The following is an 18,022-nucleotide window of genomic DNA, read 5'->3' on the forward strand; positions in this document are numbered from 1 at the left end:
CGTTTGGTTTTGTTGATTTTGTCATTTATCAGATTATTTTAGTCTGGGCTGTCTGATTTTATGTTTTTAGCTGTTTTTGTGTTTTTTTCTAGTTTTGTACCCCACCCAGAGTCCACTGGAGTTGGGCGGCCAATACATTTAAATAAATAAATAACATTAAAAATAATCTAAGAATTATGGTGACTCTGATGGGGGAAGCAAGGCTTCGAAGAGGCAAGTATGATATGGTTTGGAGGCTCTGACGTGAGCTCCTACTTCACAGTTCCGAATTAGGCTAACACCAACCTGAGTGAGGAAATGCGGTTGAGACAGCCTTGTGTCCCTATCACAAAACCTAAAGCCTTAATATTGCAGGACCTCCTATGATTGCAAGAGGAGAACAATTCAGGCATTAGAAAGGTCAGCAGGCGTATGGTGGAGAATACACTTGCCTGATCGGTCAGATGCTGTATTGTCCTCGGCCACAAAATATTGCAATGCATTTCCCTTTTCAGCCAGTTAACGCTCTTTTCTAGGCTGTTTCGTTCCATTTTTAATAGCATTCCCAGGCCACTAAGGCTGCTTTGTGTTCCTTGGGTGGATTTGAGGGGTTTTCCTGTAAAATATTTTTGAGATTTCCTAAACTTGCTGACACCTTTTGTCTTTTGACTACACTCAGATAATGCTCTTGTCCTAAGAGCAAGAGATGATGATGATGACATACTATTTAGAGCAGTGTTTCTCAACCTCAGCAACTTTAAGACAGGGGTCTCAGCTCCCAGAATTCCCCAGCCAGCCATGCACCCATCTTAAAGTTGCCAAGGTTGAGAAATACTGATTTAGAGGAACAAGAGACGGTGATGACATAATAGACATGTATTTCAACACTTTTGCTTCTTTTTCTTTACACATTAATATTGGAAAACAAAAATATGTTTGTGCATATGGCATAGTTGCCTCAAATCCACAACAGGAAAACCACAAAAACAGCCCAATCCTGTATCTACTTCCAGGAGACTTACACCCAAATCAGTAAGAATTATTATAGCCTAAGTCTGCTACCTTTCAGAGCGACTACAGATGGGGAATTCAGCTTTACAAAGTCTGCCCTAAAGCATTCAGGTATGGTGACTATAGGATTCTGACTGGGTTCATGCTAAGCCATGACTTTTTAAAATTACAGCTGGTTGACATCACAACTGCTGTGGTGCACATAGCAAATTAACCACAGGAAGGTTTACAGTGTCTGGTGAATCAACTTATTCAAGAGTAAAAATAGTCAGCTTTGTACTTCCTAAACTAAGCCATATAGATATACAGGTAGTCTTCGTTTAGCGACTGCCACATTTAGTGACTGTTCCATTATAGCGGTGATGAAAAAGTAATTTTATGACCATCTTCACATTTACGACCTTCGCAGGTCTGTGAAGCAAAGGAAAGCTGAAGCAATATCATAAGCACAATCATGGTTTCACTTAGTGACCACTTTGCTTTACAACCAAGTTGCCGGTCCAAGTTGTGATAGCTAAATGAGGACTGTCTGTAATGCTCAATCATCTTGCCAGAGCCATTGAATTCCCCCAACTTGGGAACAGAGCTACACTTACAGCAAGAGGCCAGAGAAATAAAAGTTCCATTTGGGAAATCTAAACTCACCTAAGTTAAGGGAGGAACTGAATGATCAAAGCCCATGTCACCTTGAAGGACCTAGTTGCCAAAGAGGGGGCCTGCTCTTTTGGTGTAGAAGTCTGATTCTCCAGGTCCTAACTGATAGATAGTAGACTGGCCCTGTAGGTAATACCACCCATCTCAATGTATAGAGGGAAGCAGAGGTGGTTCTCATACCAATGGGATTTAATACCTGAACACAACTTTTCCTACTGGTACATATGAAAGGAGAATTTGGAGGCACACAATACTAAGTGGAAAAGTGGTTTGGTTTTGCTTAGCCTATTGTGCAAATCCAGCTAACTCTAAATTCTTCAATGAACCACGTTGAAAGAAATTATGGCTTATAGAAAACCAATAAACCTACACTAATTTTACAAAATAGAGATCAACAGATTTGGAAGGCAGATAAAATAGCTTGAGCTCAGTTGGCATTTCAACTCCGATTCTAAAGGCCTATACTTGATTTGTGTAGAGGAGAGAAAATCTCCCTAAGCTACAATTCTGAGATCTGTTGGGTTTTAACTAGGTCTTGGACAGGGCATTAGGAGCCAAGAACCAAGTCCCTCCTTGACTGCTTCCGTTCTGTTGAGCTGGGTGAAAAGAAGGTGGTTTCTTTTATATTAAGGAAGAAAGCAAAGAACAGGTATATTTACAAATTAAATTAAATATAAAATGTTATTTTTCTATATATGATAAAAAGGTTATTTCTGATTAGGATAGGCTAGCTTCTACAAGTACTCTAAAACAGAACACTACCAAAAGGTCTTAAGTTGCTTTATATGAGACATTATAATCACCACGAGTGCAACATTTATCTTTCTACAAAGAAAAGTTGCTGTATAGATTATACAAACAATGAGACCTACTAGCACACTGTGACAACTGTCATTTAAAATATTAAGCATCTTTTTTGTAGAGCACAGAAATTAAATACTTAAACAAGAGGTGTATTCACAATATATACATACACCACCTTCAAAGCAAACCACGCTAGAGTGTCTTTTCAGTAATATCTGTTACTGGAAATGATTTAATTCCATGTTCTTAAATACATAATGATGCTTCCATCTGTATAAAAACCTTAAAATATTTCAGTCTTATATCTAAACACTGTAACATTTGGAATCAGAAATAGCTCTTGTAGAAAAATAGGCATTGTAATTTATGCACCCACTGATGAGTAACTTGGTAACTTTTCCAAGTTGTTATTTTTCTTTTAATTACTTCAGAACTCTTCATAGCTCATCATGCTTGTAAACAAATTCTCTTGCAGATATGAAGCCATCGCTGTCCTCGTCTTCTTTATCAAATATGTCCTCAACCAAAGTATCGTGGTGACTTGCATTAATTGGTGCAGCATGTCTTTCAAATTCTTTCTTCAAATACGTTCTTACCTTTGAGACAAAGAAAAAAGACAATTTTTTAATATATAATCAGCTCTTCAGATTCCTAGAAGGAAAAGAAAGTAGACCAGCATTAAATGGCGTACTCATTTGATTCAGAATACAGTAGATCTTATTTATTTATTTATTTATTTGATCAAATTTATTATGGCCGCCCACTCCAGAAAACTCAAGGCAGCTTACAAAATCAAATAAATAATTTAAAACGGTTAAAAAACACATGAAATAAACATGGCAGCCCAGACTAAAAACAACCATAGCAATAAAAACACAATACAAAACATGATGGGGGCTGCACAGACATACTAGCCCTAGGTTTGGTAGCACAGCAGGTCTTGAGAACTTTTCAGAACCCCAGGAGAGTGGGTGCCATAGGTATCTCTGGGGGGCAGGGGCAGCAATAGAGAAGGCATGCTTCTTCAGTCTCACAAGTGACATGTTTAATTGAGACCTAGAGGGCACCTGTCAGCCCTTAGAGGTAGTTCACACAAGAAGCCCCAATCGTGAGCACTAACATTACATTTCTTGTAAGGTTACATTAACAGAATCTTGCAAGTCTGAAAGTAATCACTCCCCTCACCTTTACAATCCCCAAAACTAGGAAGGGCCTCCTCTGAGATACCCCACTGCTTCTGCAGGCTAAACTGCCTCTTTTCTGACCATTGCCCAAATCTGCTGCTGCTGCTGCTGCTGCTGCTGCTGCTGCTGCTGCTGCTGCTGCTGCTGCTGCTGCTGCTGCTGTCTCTCAAGGACTTTCTCACAGACTGTTACAGCACCCATTCTACTCAAATGTACTGGGTGGGGAGAAAGAACTGGAGATAGGTAGTCCCTCAGATAACCAGGCCTGTGCACAAGTACATACATATATACCCATCACACTATTCCCATTCTAGGTAAGCAACATTAGGTGAAGTGCAAAGAAGAGTAAGAAGTAATACGCAAAAGAAATTAAAAGCAGAACATAAAGAAAAGGAAGTCTTATCTCGTTTACACTAACACAATAGTAACTCTTTTCTATTTTTTTCAAACCACCCTTGCCTCCATCATATCTATAGTCAACTTCATAAATTGCCTTTTGTTCTTTAATTTCCCCTTTTGGTTTAGGGTTGCACTGGAGAAAGAAAATGGGACTAAACAAATTCTGAAATGTAAGTATGTAGGTTTAGGATTACAGGCTTACAAGGCTATTAACTGCATTAGACCAAGCAGACCAGGCCAGGGAAGTGCTAAAATGTGATTTAATGTGCATGTAATTAAAATATAGCAAATATGATTCTTTGAGTATTTAATAATATCACATTTTAAAAGTCCAGTTTTGGAGAAATATTTGGAGGGACTCCCAATATTCTGGGGAGGTACATATGGTCCATTCAATAGGCCATAAATAAATCACATTATGATTTAATGTATGAGCTAGACACCTGCACTGTTTCCCAACAAACATCCTTGATGATGAAAACTTTAGTTCTGCTTTTTTTACTGAAATTCAAAACCACAGGCGTGTATTCAAGAGAAGGTGCGCACAGATTTCTAGAGAGAGGCCAACGTTATTGAAGGACTTTTCTGCAATATTCTTTGTAACTTCACATAAATATTGTCCCTTTGCTTGCTGGCCAAAAAAGCAGGGTGGACATAATATAAAAGTAGATCCAGCAGAACTCTGAATGCAGGAGTAATTGTTCAGTCCCAATCTAGCCCATCTTGGAATGAAATCTTATTTACAGACACCAAACTTGCATAAAGAGAACTTCAAGGGAAGTAATAGTTATCTTTTTCTGTAAACTGTAGAATGCATTAACCTATTCACCTCTTCTTTAGATAGCTTCCAATCATCATTAAGATCCATCTCTTGAAAGGACTCGTGAGATCTTGGCCCATTTCTGATTTCTAAAAGGTCAATGTTGAAGATCAGTGTGCTTTCAGGTGGAATTTTTCCTACCAAAGAAATATATAAACATGGAGATCACATTAAGCATAAAACTGAGAACATAGGACTTATTTTGTTACCTACAGCTATCCAAAGCATAGAAAGTTACATAACGGCTAACTAATTTAGAATGCAAATCTACACACACTCAATTAGAAGTTAGTCCCATTGAACTTTCCAACTGTATCAGAATTATAACTCTTAGAATTTAGCACACCTGAAGGCATCAGAATGGCAAAGTGTCTCCAAATTACACTGCCTTATCAGAAGTACAGAAAAATATCAAAATTGATGCACTTCTTCCATAGCCCACAATTCAAAAAATCTACACATTTTCTGTTTGTAGCTCTACCCCATTTGGATTACATAAAGACAGTTATTTTGTTTTGTTTCTGTAGTAACCTATGTAACACTGAGTATGGCCAGACTCAAAAAATGTACAAACATACACCTGGGTTGATCTGAATAGAAAGACAGGTAATATTTCCACTTGTCCCATGAAAGTTAAGTGCAAGAAAAGCAAAAGTGAGGACACAGAACTGATTTCATTTCAAATTTATTTTCTCTTTCCTACATTACTTCACACTCCCTATTTATAGCCTATGGGAATGGAGCCTAAATTAAGAAGAAAGCCACTTTGTGTAACTCTGCTAGTAATATACTATAGCCCGTTTCTTCCTTAAAAGTTTCATCAGCACCTTAAACTGATGCTAACAAGCTACAGGGGAGAATGATTAGTAATAGCAAGACATACTAAGGGATCTTCTAGCATTTATATGTATGTGTATATGTGTATGTATGTACATACATACACACTTGTATATACACACGTGTATGATATATATATATAATATATACACACATGTGTGTGTGTATATAAATAAATAAAACATGTTATTTTTATTAGAATAAGTTATACAGGATTACACTGTTAGTTCATATATAAGAAAACAGTTCTCTTGATATCAGTGGAAATAATCAAGTTAAAAGGAAATCAAACTAATTTAAATTTGGCTAATAGATGCCTTGGAATATACAATGGTATATCTGTATGCAAAAGTCAGACCTTAATCCTGATCAAATATTATGTTTCACTGAATCCACACATGAACAGAAACTGATACAACCTTTGCATAGTCCAAAGTTAAACACAACATCTCTCTGTAACTGTTAATGCATACTTTCTATTTATATGGAATTATTTACAGACTCAAAATAAGAAAACACTGTATGTAGCAGGTACAAAAGTTTGGAAATACTAGACTTTTGGCCAGTACTTTGTAGCATCTCCTTTGGCAGAAATAACTGTTTCCAAAAGCTTCCTGTATCCAGCTAAGAATCTTTTTGTTCTTGCATTTAGAATTTTTTCCCCACTTTCTTGCAGAATTTTTCTAGCTCAAATGTCCTTCACGTCTGCGATTTCCCAAAGATTTTCAGTAATATTCAAGCCTCGGGCTGTGAAGGCTATGCCAAAACATTTTTTTTTCTGAAAGGATCTCATGATTGATTTGGAAATATGTTTCAGACGGTTGTCTTCCCAAAATATTTTGAATCTGTAAATATAATAGCTGTCCATAAATAGTAAGTATGCATTAAAGATGCAGAAAGATGTTGTGCTTTCCATGCAGTTGTATATGATTATATAAGCTGGATAAGGAGATAAATATTAATGGCACATAAGATTTTATGAACCTGACAGTATTACCTTTCCCCTCTTTTCCATAACCCAGGGATGGAGGAACTGTTAATTTGCGTTTCTCTCCTACACACATCTGCGTCAAACCTTTATCCCAGCCTTGGATAACTTCCTTTATACCAAGAGTAAACCATGTCGGTTGGCCATTGTTATGCTTGTGGCTGAAACAAAGAAAACATTCCATTGGGACACCCAGTTGGAGAGAATCCTCTTGCTGGATCAGACCAGAGATTTAGTACTTCAGTATTCTGTTCTCAAAGGCTAATGACAGGCTGCTCCAAAAGCCATCCTATTCTATATCTTTCTAGTAATCCAAATGGCAACTAGAATTACAGGGTACTTCCTGGAACAAACTTTGAAAGCCAGACTGAAGAATGTGAAGCCCTCCAGATGTTGCTCAACTAAACTCACAGCAGCACTCACTATTGGTTTTGCTAGGTGTGGCTGTAGGAGCAGTAATTCGGCAATTTCTGGAGGGCCCTAGCCCCATTTTAAAGCATTAAAAAAGCATAGGAAAGAGAGACTGATAAAGGGGACAGATTTTAGATCTTTTGTCCTGGTTTAGAAATTGAAGCTATTAGTAATACCACAATACAAACAAAAGTAGATTATATTTGCACTAACTTAAATCTAGGTTCATAATGACAATCATTAGCTTACAGGTATCATATGAGGAATTTTAGAACTTTGTAATATTGCAATCCCTTTACATGATGAATTGGGAGGGGGGAATGTCACAAAAATGCATTTGATTTAATAATTAACATTTATTCTATATATATCAAATGAAACAATGACAGAAAGGTACAACTTTATAAAATAAAGCAATTTCATTGGAGATTTAACAAAATGTCCCCAAAATCCCTAATAAGGATGAGCTTACACATCCTTATTGCATAATAATTGCATAATTCCTGAAATCTGACCTTCATTTTTGGGACAACCACTCATTCATTTTCTAATCAATAATTGTTCTTTATAGCAGCACTTTTTCTTTTTAAACCCAACTCACACAAATAGCATGCTCATACGCTTCTCAACAATTCCCTGTATCCCTCTTGTATGGTAATATTCAAGGAAAGACATTGTTGGGAATTCAGAGTGTCAGAATAGCCTTCAGTGAACTGCTCAACAGTAACACAGAGTAGCTATCAGTTTAATATGTTTGTTATCCATCTGTTAAATTAATGGATAAAAATACTGAATGTCACTAATACATATAGACATTCCAGAAACTATGGGCACACTACCACTTATCACACCAGCAGAGATGCCAGAAGCGAGCAATATTTTTGACAGAAGCTGAACCCAGTTACCAGTGGTCAATGTCAACAGATTACAAATAGTCAGACCAGCTTGCCACATAATTAACAGATGTCAACATGTAGAAATGCTTTTTGTCCATTTCATTTGTATTAAAACCCCAGGTCTACAAAAAACACTATGCTTTAATCAAAGAGAATTACAAGACTTAATTATATAGTGACAGATTTTAACAGACAAATTTAAACATCTTGTAAAATAACTAGATACACAAGCAAAAAAGTCATTTCAGAATAACGTTTTATAACATAATAAACTAAAGAGTACAATCTACTTGATAGTTCATAGAATTCTTGTGCTTCTCCTAAGAAAAAGAAGCAGATAGAAAACTGATGTGGAAGCTGGTCAAGACAGACACCCTGCCTGAAGCAAACTACAAAAAATAAACTGACCCCCTTTACATTATTCACAAATCCCCAGGGGTCATGATCCATAAACGGAGAACACCTGCATGATGCTAATTTATAGTTGAATTTATAACAGTATGAATGGATACAAAGAGAGGAGGAGAAAGGGGACTCTTCCTGTAAGAATGGTTCTGCTGTGGTTTGCTTATGGATTTTATAAATAAATGCTAAAGTGCTCTTATCCAAAGGAAAGTATCACCACTCAGGACAAAGAAAGTGTGATTAATAATATCAATAGTTATGACCCAACTGAGAATGAATCCACAATATCCTATAAGTCCAGTAGCCTAAGGCCATCAAAGTTTTCCAGTTAAGAATACATCATACTTTTTGATTATGCATCCTAAGAACGTGCCACTTTTTCTGACCCAAGGCTGCAGCTGACCTTGAGCGGTGCGTTAAGGGCCACATCATTACAAGAAAAGCCACGGTATATACCGCTATACTAAACACTGTTTCCATTCACACATTGCATTGAGCTAAAAATGTGATGTTTGCTCAGTGTGTCCCAATTTGTAGACGAGATACTCACGTGGAATGAAAGAGTGAGCCATCTTTCTCTAAATAGCCCTCATAGTGCACCAGCATCATGTCTCCAAACTTGGTCTTCCTGTTGCAAATGAAAGGTTTATGGAGGACTTCGACCTTGACTTCTGGTTCTGGGATGAGCGCGCCCGTCGCCAAAGCCACGGTCGCAAAGAGAATCCAAACGCTGCCTTCCATTCTGGTTACTAGACCGATGGGTTTTTCACAGGTTGAAAAGCAACCCGCATGATGTTACCTGCACCTGGCCATTAAAAAAAATTATCCAGCGATGCCCAAATAAGAACCGCACATTGCTAAGAATTGATCCAAAATCACTTTGAAAACCCCCCCAAACTCTAAAGTATATTGTGTTTACTTTCTAGCGTGCTTTTTCCACTGAAATTGCACCTTCTGGGAGTTCCACTTTACAAGCCTTTAAAACGCCAGCCGCTGCAATAAAGGCGGAGACGGAAAAGGCTTCCTTCAGCCTCGGAATCTCACCAGCTTTCACCCCCACTTCCCAAATCCGCAGACGTGGCAAGCGTGCCCCCTAAAACCCGCGGAAAAGCAGGCAAGCCTCCTCCGAGCCAGTCGTATCCATTTATCACCCACCTCTCCTCTTTCTCCATTCTAGTTGGTTCAACGTGAGGGCCCGCCTTGAACGCTAGGCGCTCCATTGGGAAGCTGGCCCGTTCATCTGCAGGGGGGGGGAAAAAACGTCAAGGAAGCTCCCATCGCCGAGCGGCGATTGGTCTCCCAAAAATTCTAGCGAGAGAACGCCGCGCATACAGTTTGGAATCCCTCAACACAATACAACCGGCTTCGGAGTGGCATCATAGGCTGACGCCACGCATGGAGCCGGGTTCTCATTGGCTCCCAAGAACTCATCTGCTCTCTTGGTGTTCTAGCTACGCCCTTTCTCTAAATCACATGTGAACTTCGCATTCAGAAACGCGTTTACGCTACTCTTAGGGGCGGACAAAGCCCGTAGCTGAAATGAAACCTGCATTTCTACTCTAGTAGCGTAAGGCTAACTGGTTGGCTGGTAGGGTAGGGAGGGGGGAATAGGGCGGGGAAGGAGACAGGGAGGCGGGCCGGACTTCTGCCAGCCTCAGGATGGCCTTGGCTGTCCGTGCTTCAGCTGTGGGGCTGAGAGCTTAAAAGTTTCCCGGGGGAGGCCAGGGGCAAGGTTTCCCTTGTCCCAAGCAGATCTGGATGGGGGGGACCTTGTCATCATGGAGGGGGTACTATATAAATGGACCAACTATCTAAGCGGTGAGTATAGCCTGGTCCTGCCCTGTCTTCCCTCGTTGACCCGCCTAAGTTGGGCCATCTTGGCCAATCCTGATCGTGAACTTGAAGCCGGGCGCTTGGTGCGTGTAGCTAGAAGAGGGAGGTGGTGACTCTGAAAACCAGGAAGAAAAGGAAACTGCTCCGGATGCCTGACCCTGAGCCTTACAAAGGCCCGGGAGTAGGAGCCTGGGCTCTGTTGCTTTGCTCTGAAGTACAGTACCGGGGAGCCTTTCTCGGGAAAGCTAGCTATATTGTGTTTACAGTGTTCATGCAACCCACTAAGGAAGTTGCCTAATTAAAAAATGAGAAAAGGTTAGCCTGGCAAGAATTATGGTTAACTTTTCCGTGTTGACTTTGATACTTAGAGCGTTGCTTTCAGAGTGCTTACAGATAAGTCGTATTCTGGATGAGGCTGATTTTAATCCCCTGGATCCTATTTTGTAGCCTTTATGAAGATAGAGACATTTGCCTTCCTCCGGCTATCTGGCTTTTCACCAGTTCTCCAGAGGTTCTCAGGACAGAGAGGTTTAAATTCCCCATCAGTGGCTTAAGATGCAGTGCATCTGGCCCTAGAGATTTAAACTCATTCAAAGTAAATAGATATTCCCTGAGTATGGTTCTGTCAATTTAAAGTTTTAGTCCTGCCCTTTCATCCTGATCTGTACAATTGCTTCCTGGAAGAAATAGTGTCTTGCTGGAGGAGGTTTGAGCCAACCTAGAAATTAAGAAATTCTGACTTTTCTTTGTTACTAGTTAGCATTTTGACATTCTTACTGAGCAGATGGTATATTGTTTCTTTTCTTTTCCTTTCCTTTTAAATATATCTAAAGTCCTTTTTGTTTTTCTTAGCCAGAGTCACCCGTTGGGGGAGATGGGCGGCATACAAGTTTGATAATAAATAAATAAATAAATAAATTAAAAAAAAATAAAATCTTTCACTAACTTCAGTTCATTCCCAATTTTAACTATCCCAACGCCATCTTTGCAGGTTGGGACTACTTTTAAGTAGTCTTCCTTAGTGATCTATCCCAGTTTCCATTTCCTGTATGTATCCTTTATTATTTTCAGAACTTTATGAAACTTTTGTGCATCTTCTGCTGTCCTTCATTTTTTTTACTGAAAGGAATTTCAAGCTAGCTTCTCATGCAATGGAAGCCTACTTACCATTGCTTTGGCTTTATTTAAATTGCTTAAATTTTTTATACCAAGATATATAGTTTGACTGCACCCAGCTTTTCATGATGTGATCATTCTAGCTTGGTTTGTGGGGGAGGGGGGTTATGCTGCCAATTTTTTTTTAAAGGACCTTAACCTTTAACCTTGCAATCTTGAACAAATTCACTTTGCTCTAAAAATATTTACATTGTAAATACAGTGTAGAGTGAAAGGGGAATGAATTTAGAAGTGTTGTGATATCATCATACAGTGTGAAAAAAATTAGGTGTGTCAGGTTTTTTGCTCCTGAGTTATAGAACAAGAATCAGGCGTTGTTTAATGATACAGCATTTCATTTTAGCTCAAGGTGATACAAAAAACTAAATGAAAAGTTTTAATGTCAGAAATATGATTCCTTTAAGAAATTGTATTATTTATTTTAAACTATTTGTATCTGTCATTCTCTCTAACTGTTCAGTGTTACAAATAATAAAACTTCTAAGTGTATTTCCTTTGTTAATACAAAATGTCGCTGAAATTTTAAGAAACTTACAGATGTTGAGTGCCTGTTTTGCACTTACATACATGCTCAGAGACAAAGTGTGTGCTAGAAGCAGCAATAGAAGTCTGAATGAAGATCTAGAATAAGGGTTGGGTTAGGAAAGTAAATGCAAAAGGATCTTCTTCTATCAGTGAAATGTTTCCTAAAATAGTTTCTCTTCTTTTTCGCTAAAGCATCTTTATTTTTATTATTTTATTTGCAACCATAAAATCTGTAAATGTTTTAAGATGAAAGCCTTTGTCCTTAAGTCAAACTTCTTTTCTACTTACTTTATTATTGCTCAGAAATAATATTCTGCTACATTCAGTAGAGGGTACTTCCAAATAAGTATGCCAAGAGTTATGACAAACCAGTATTCTCAACCGCTGAATGAGTGGAATAGAAGGATTGAAGCCAGTTTAAGCTGCAAATCTAATATAGAGGTTTTATAGTAATAAGGTCTATTGGGTAGCAAAACTTGCTTTTCAATAAGTCAGCATAGAGTACTTAAGAATGCATCTATCAATGTGTCTGACAAAGATCCAGAGCAATTCTATGGATCAGATATGAAGTACATATAAGGGATTGGTGTACCCATACAGGAATGGAAGTGGGGATTCATCCTCATTAAAATTTGGGGTGATTCATAATAACATTATTCTATAGTAAGGTGCTAGGAAGATACAGAGTGTGGTTCACTCTTATACTTCATGTCACATGCATTTGTCTGAACTTTGATTCTGATGAATCATATCTGAATCATAGTTTCTGTTCATACTTGATTTTTTTTTCTTTTCTGTGCTTGAATTTTCATGAAACTCATTGCAGTTCTCTCTGGAAAAAAGTAGCTATCTTTTAAAATTGGTTCTAAATTAGAAACAGAACTCAAGCAATATTAATACTTGGTCATGATCCCTGCAGGAGATTCCTAAAAATTTACATAATGAGTCTAGAACCTGTGGTCCTCCAGTTATTGCTAATCTACAGTTCCTATCAGCCTTAGCCATCTTGGCACATGGTGATAAGGGCTGAGAGTTATAATCCAGTAATATTTTGAGGACTACAGGTTTAAATAATTTAAAACATGTTTAGTAGCAATTACATGTGCCTTTTCTCCAAGAGAGGTGTGAACAGAGGCTTTTGTAAAGCAGGTCAAAGAGGCCAAATGCCAAAAGCAATGTTATGCTAACATCATGCAAATTCCATCCCTTCTGTATATGTGTCTTGATGTTGCATGCATGGTTAAAGAGAAAGCATAACTGTTTTCATCATTTTTGTATAAAAGTAGTGGACCGCATGGATGCCTCTGCTATGTGTCTTGTATGTTTGTGTATGTGTAGTAGAAGTGCATTCATCAGAAGACGTATAGTTGGGATTAGAAAGAAACTACTACTTTATTTTGTATTCAGAATATAAATTGCATTCATATTACACTAATCCTCTCTCTTTTATGGTGGCTTCTTATAAAACACTTCAATCCTGGAACTTTAGCACCTGATGGAACAATTTTTCTCATATGTTCTTACTTATACTTTAATATAATTCATAGTCACTCTTCATGAAATGGTCCTCTTTCTCTTCATATGTCAAGCATATGTGTGTGTGTATGTATGCATGTATGTGTGTGTGTGCATATGTGTATATATGTGTACACACACACACACAGACAATATTGAAGTAGTGGATAGGTTCTGCCTGTTAAGATCAACCACCAACAGTAAAGGAACAAGCAGTCAAGAAATACACCACAGACTAGTACTTGGTAGAGCAATCATGAAGGCCTTGGAAAAGATATTCAGATGCCATGATATGTCTATACCTACAAAGTTCAGAATTGTGTAAGCCATGGTATTCCCTGTGACACTCTTTGGAAATGGAAGTTGGACTTTGAAGAAGCAAGATAAGAATATTGATGCTTTTGAACTTTGGTGTTGGAGAAGACTCCTGAGAATACTGTGGGCAGCCAAGTAAACAAACCAATGGATCTTCAAAGAAAACACTTAAGGCACAAATGTCAAGGCTCAAATTATCTTACTTTGGACACATTATGCTGAGTCCTAGCTCTCTGGAAGAGGCTCTAATGCTGGGAAAGGTGGAAGGAAAGAGAGGGGATGACCAGCAGCAAGGTGGATAGACTCAGTTATAGTGGCAATGAGTGCACCATTGGAAGACCTGAAGGACCAGGTTAGGGACAGATCATCATGGAGAAAACCTATCTGTGTGGTTGCTAAGAGTCAACAACAGCTTGATGGCACCTAATCAATTCATCATTAATTCTAAAGATGACACAAACATCCTTCATATGGAAGAAGTCTTAATTAAAATTCAGTTTTAAATACCATATTGTAAACTAATTGAATTATTAAATTAACACTTTAAAGCCTTGGAGAAATCCAGAAAAGTATTCTCCAAAAGTGCATTTTTTAGAATTTTCAAGGAAAAGCAGTAAAATACTGCAGGGCACACTTTAAAAATGGATAACTTTCTCTCATTCTTTGCCACATGCATTTTATATTAAAAATTCAATATTTAAAAAGTCACTACTATGTTTTGAATACTCTCCTTTATATGTTTACATCTATAAGTTGTGCTTTCTGTTTAGCATTCAAAATACTTAAACTTGTGGTTTTGTTTTATTCAGGACCCCTTAGCTGAAGAATAAAGGAATGCTTCATTTCTTCTTCCTTCCCTCCATATGCCATGGCACCAGATATGATAATAGCATCACAGAATGATCACACAGATGGTCTCACACATACTAGGGTTAAACATGTCACCTAAGCTATAAATGTGTTGCATGTACAGAGAACAGTTCTGGGGCTGGCATTAGACAAAAGAGGATGATTAGCATGGTGAGCATATGATCATAATAGCATGATTTATGATCATGAGCACCCCAGTGATTAATTAAAAGCGTTTATCTATTGAATGCTATGCATTATTTACACGGTCATTTCTATTCTCTTGAGATCTAAAGCCCTTAGCTACTTTTTGGCATACAGGTTAAACACCAGCTGCCTAAATGCAAAGGGGAAAAATTACAATATTGGTTAATTATTTAATTTTACTTTGGATCTAGTATTGTCTCATTTTATTTTGTAATTCTTTCTTATGATTCCTCTTTTTCTATGGCTCTTTCATGAACCTTCATAACTTTCTCCAGTAAACAACCTGTCTTGAGTAAATGAACTCCTTCCCTTCCCCCTCAACCCCCCATTAGAAGTTCATGATTTCTATGTACCTTACCTGTACTGAGTAATAGGACACAGATATGTTTTTACTATTGGATGGAATATCAAGTCATTAATCTGGGAAAGGGGAGGTTGTTACATGTGTTCTTGGGATTTGTGGCTTTAATGGATGTGTATTGGTATACTGCTGCAAGCAGGACTAAGTTAGATTGCTGTCCATACCATAGCCTTACTCAGCCTAGTGCTATCCAGGTGAATAGGCCTTCAACTCGTAGAATTCCCTTTCCTGAATAATACTAACTTGAGAGACAGCTTCATTGAAATCAGTGCTGAATTTCTGAGCAAATATTTACAAGATAACTCTGTCATGGTCGATTCCTGTGTAATAGCTTTGCCAGATTACCCTATAATCTGCAGATTAAAAGTGAAGAGGTTCCAAAGTTCAGCAGCAACTTCATGTCGTCACTCCCTAGCTCCAATAGAGGTGGACCTGGATTTATTCTGGAGCTTCTTGGCTACCTTGAGGCAGGATATTGGGGTGGGGAGGGAAGACATCAAGCATGGGGATGGCTAGCCCCTTAGAGGCCTGTCATCTGCAGCCCTGGAAACCATCAGCCTCTTGGATTTTTTTTTCTTTTCTTTTAGTAACGTTTTGCACAGTTTTTATGTTTCATGTGATTGTATATACTGTATATTTATTGTTTTAATGGGCTATGTGAGCCGCCCAGAGTCCTCCATCGGGGAGATGGGCGGAGATAATTTAATAATAAATAAATAAATAAAATATTGAAAGGATGGTATATAAAGCCATATGTAGAATGGACTTGGCAGGAGTTATTGAGAAAATTCTTGAGATGTGTTTACTTGTGGGTGTTGTAGAATGTGTCATAATTAGCATAAGGGTGGGAGAGAAGCAAATTTGGGTGTAGAATTTTAATAAAAGTAAATTTCCTTCAGTTGTTAACTACACAAATTCCCCTTTCACATTCATCTTCTCCCACCTACAAACCATTTCAATTTCATTTTATATTTTGAATGAAAATGAATGACAGCTAAGGGAGGGGCTGGCTGTTTCACAAAAAGCCTTGTGAAGTTACAAGCCACCTCTAGGCTACAGATTGGACACCCATGCTGTAAGAAGATAATACCATTAGCTGCTTCACTTTGCAGTCCCTTGAGCAAAGTGGCCCTTTGAAACAAAATGGTCCCTTCCTTCTAAATTAGTGTTTCTCAACCTTGGCAACTTTAAGATATGAGGACTTCAACTCCCAGAGTTCCTCAATCAGCATGCTTGATTAAAGTTAACTCCTGACTTGATCGGATGTGCTTAAATCTGTATCCACTAGCATTCTTATAGGGTGCATCTGCTAGGGCAGATTCATTAACCATAGAGCCAGTTTGGGCTTATTCTTTGATCTGTGATAAAATACATGCACCTTTTTTTCCCAGCTGTGATTTAAAATTCTGCTCTGTTTCTTTCCAGGCTGGCAGCCTCGGTGGTTTCTTCTTGCAGGAGGTGTGTTATCCTATTACGACTCACGGGAAGATGCTTGGAAAGGCTGTAAGGGGAGCATCCAGATGGCAGTTTGTGAAATTCAAGGTAGAGAGATAAGAACCCACAAAGTATTTCTTCTTGCTTATTAGATACAATGGCTCTGTTTAGATGCTCATATGCAACTTCACAAGCCATGTTTAGGAACCTGTGAATAAGTGCCATAGACCTATACTTTTCCACCTTCCTGTCCTTTTTCTCCTCTGCTTTGGCATGAAAATCATCCTAGCTTGCTTTATTCCCTGTTAGACCTGAAAAAGAAGAACTCTAGATTAATATCAGTTAACAAACAGGGACAATAATTTATTAGCCCAATTTTTAAACTGACATGAAACCCAGAATTAACTGATTTGCATATTAGGAGGACTGTAGCATCAGATAAACTAGAATCTTTGTGGCAAGGGAGAGGAAAACAAATCATTAATATGGTTTATATCCACATTTTGATTTATTAAGCCAAACTATGATATGCAGGTCTTAAGATGGTGGGCAACACCTCCTCACTTATTCCTTACTGGTACACTATGATTCTGGCTGTATAACTATGATCCTGATTTTGTTCTGTTTGTCATATCCATACTTTCCAAATTTGGCTGTAACAAGAAACTATGATTAGTAATTGTAGGAGTCTTCATTATATACTGCCCTTGTCTTCCAGGAGAGGAAGAAAAGGGCAGTATATAATCAAAGACAAATTGTGAATCAAGTTAGTCAATGTTTATGTGACTCTAGAAAATGTTGATTGTCTCATGTCCCACCTAACTCTGTTGATATTAGTTCATTCTACAGATAATACACGCATGGATTTGATGATTCCTGGAGAACAGTGTTTTTATCTGAAAGCTAAAGATACAGCTGAAAGACAAAAATGGTTGGTTGCCCTGGGAACTGCCAAGGCTTGTTTGACAGATATTCGGACATTGAAAGAAAAAGGCAAGCAATTTTCATATGGGGACTAACTTGGTGAAGTATTTTTCAGCTTCCCCCAAAGTATCATTTTCTGTTTATGTGCATTTCCAATCTTTGTATTACTTGTTGTTGCATGAAAGCTTTGTTGAACATCTGGCTTTGTTTTTAGTGCAAAAAGTTTTTAGTTACTAAGTGTTGATTTATCTGTGAACTGTTTTGCTATATGAGTACAGAAAATAAGGTTGAGTTTGGGTTTTTTAGGTATATAAACATCTATGATTAGATTTTAAAAATCTAATGGGTATTTGTTTGCAGCACAGAGGGGAAGGGGCTTTTAAACTTGAATCGAAAGGTGACAAATCTTAACCACACCTACTAAAATTGAACGAAGTTTATTTAGTGAATGTATTTATTATATGTATATCTTACCTTTTTTCCAAAGGTAAAAGG

At 37.9% G+C, this 18,022-nt stretch overlaps 2 protein-coding genes across 8 annotated transcripts in view; one reads left to right on the forward strand and one right to left on the reverse strand.

Annotated features, from left to right (window-relative positions):
- Positions 1 to 2,411: 2,411 nt before the first annotated feature.
- Positions 2,412 to 9,673, reverse strand: FKBP14 (FKBP prolyl isomerase 14). Of its 3 annotated transcripts, none has more exons than XM_025167311.2 (5): positions 9,544 to 9,673; positions 8,939 to 9,193; positions 6,686 to 6,837; positions 4,861 to 4,988; positions 2,412 to 3,044 (listed from the first exon to the last, which is right to left on the reverse strand). In XM_025167311.2, the coding sequence occupies exons 2-5, from the start codon at positions 9,127 to 9,129 to the stop codon at positions 2,886 to 2,888; spliced, it is 630 nt and encodes a 209-aa protein (XP_025023079.1). In that variant the 5' UTR covers positions 9,130 to 9,193; positions 9,544 to 9,673; the 3' UTR covers positions 2,412 to 2,885. The 3 variants fall into 3 exon arrangements, with proteins under 3 accessions (XP_025023079.1, XP_025023080.1, XP_007429316.1); XM_025167312.2 differs by lacking the exon at positions 9,544 to 9,673 and adding an exon at positions 9,308 to 9,534; XM_007429254.3 differs by lacking the exon at positions 9,544 to 9,673 and having other exon boundaries at positions 8,939 to 9,534.
- A 203-nt stretch (positions 9,674 to 9,876) lies between these two features.
- The window catches only part of PLEKHA8 (pleckstrin homology domain containing A8), a 158,263-nt gene continuing 150,117 nt past the window's right edge, over positions 9,877 to 18,022 (forward strand). For 4 of the 5 annotated variants that reach the window (XM_088150753.1, XM_088150752.1, XM_007429255.4 and 1 more), the window contains exons 1-3: positions 10,022 to 10,206; positions 16,595 to 16,711; positions 17,441 to 17,596. In XM_088150753.1, coding sequence (XP_088006879.1) covers positions 10,167 to 10,206; positions 16,595 to 16,711; positions 17,441 to 17,596 — 313 coding nt within the window. In that variant the 5' untranslated portion in view covers positions 10,022 to 10,166. Of the gene's footprint in view, positions 9,956 to 10,021; positions 10,207 to 16,594; positions 16,712 to 17,440; positions 17,597 to 18,022 lie in introns of those variants that run through there. The other variant, XM_025167313.2, reaches the window with a different exon arrangement.

The sequence above is a fragment of the Python bivittatus genome, unplaced genomic scaffold, assembly GCF_059951505.1.
Source record: "Python bivittatus isolate LINGU-HERP-01145 unplaced genomic scaffold, Pbiv_v1 ctg000610_np1212, whole genome shotgun sequence".
NCBI lineage: Eukaryota > Metazoa > Chordata > Lepidosauria > Squamata > Pythonidae > Python > Python bivittatus.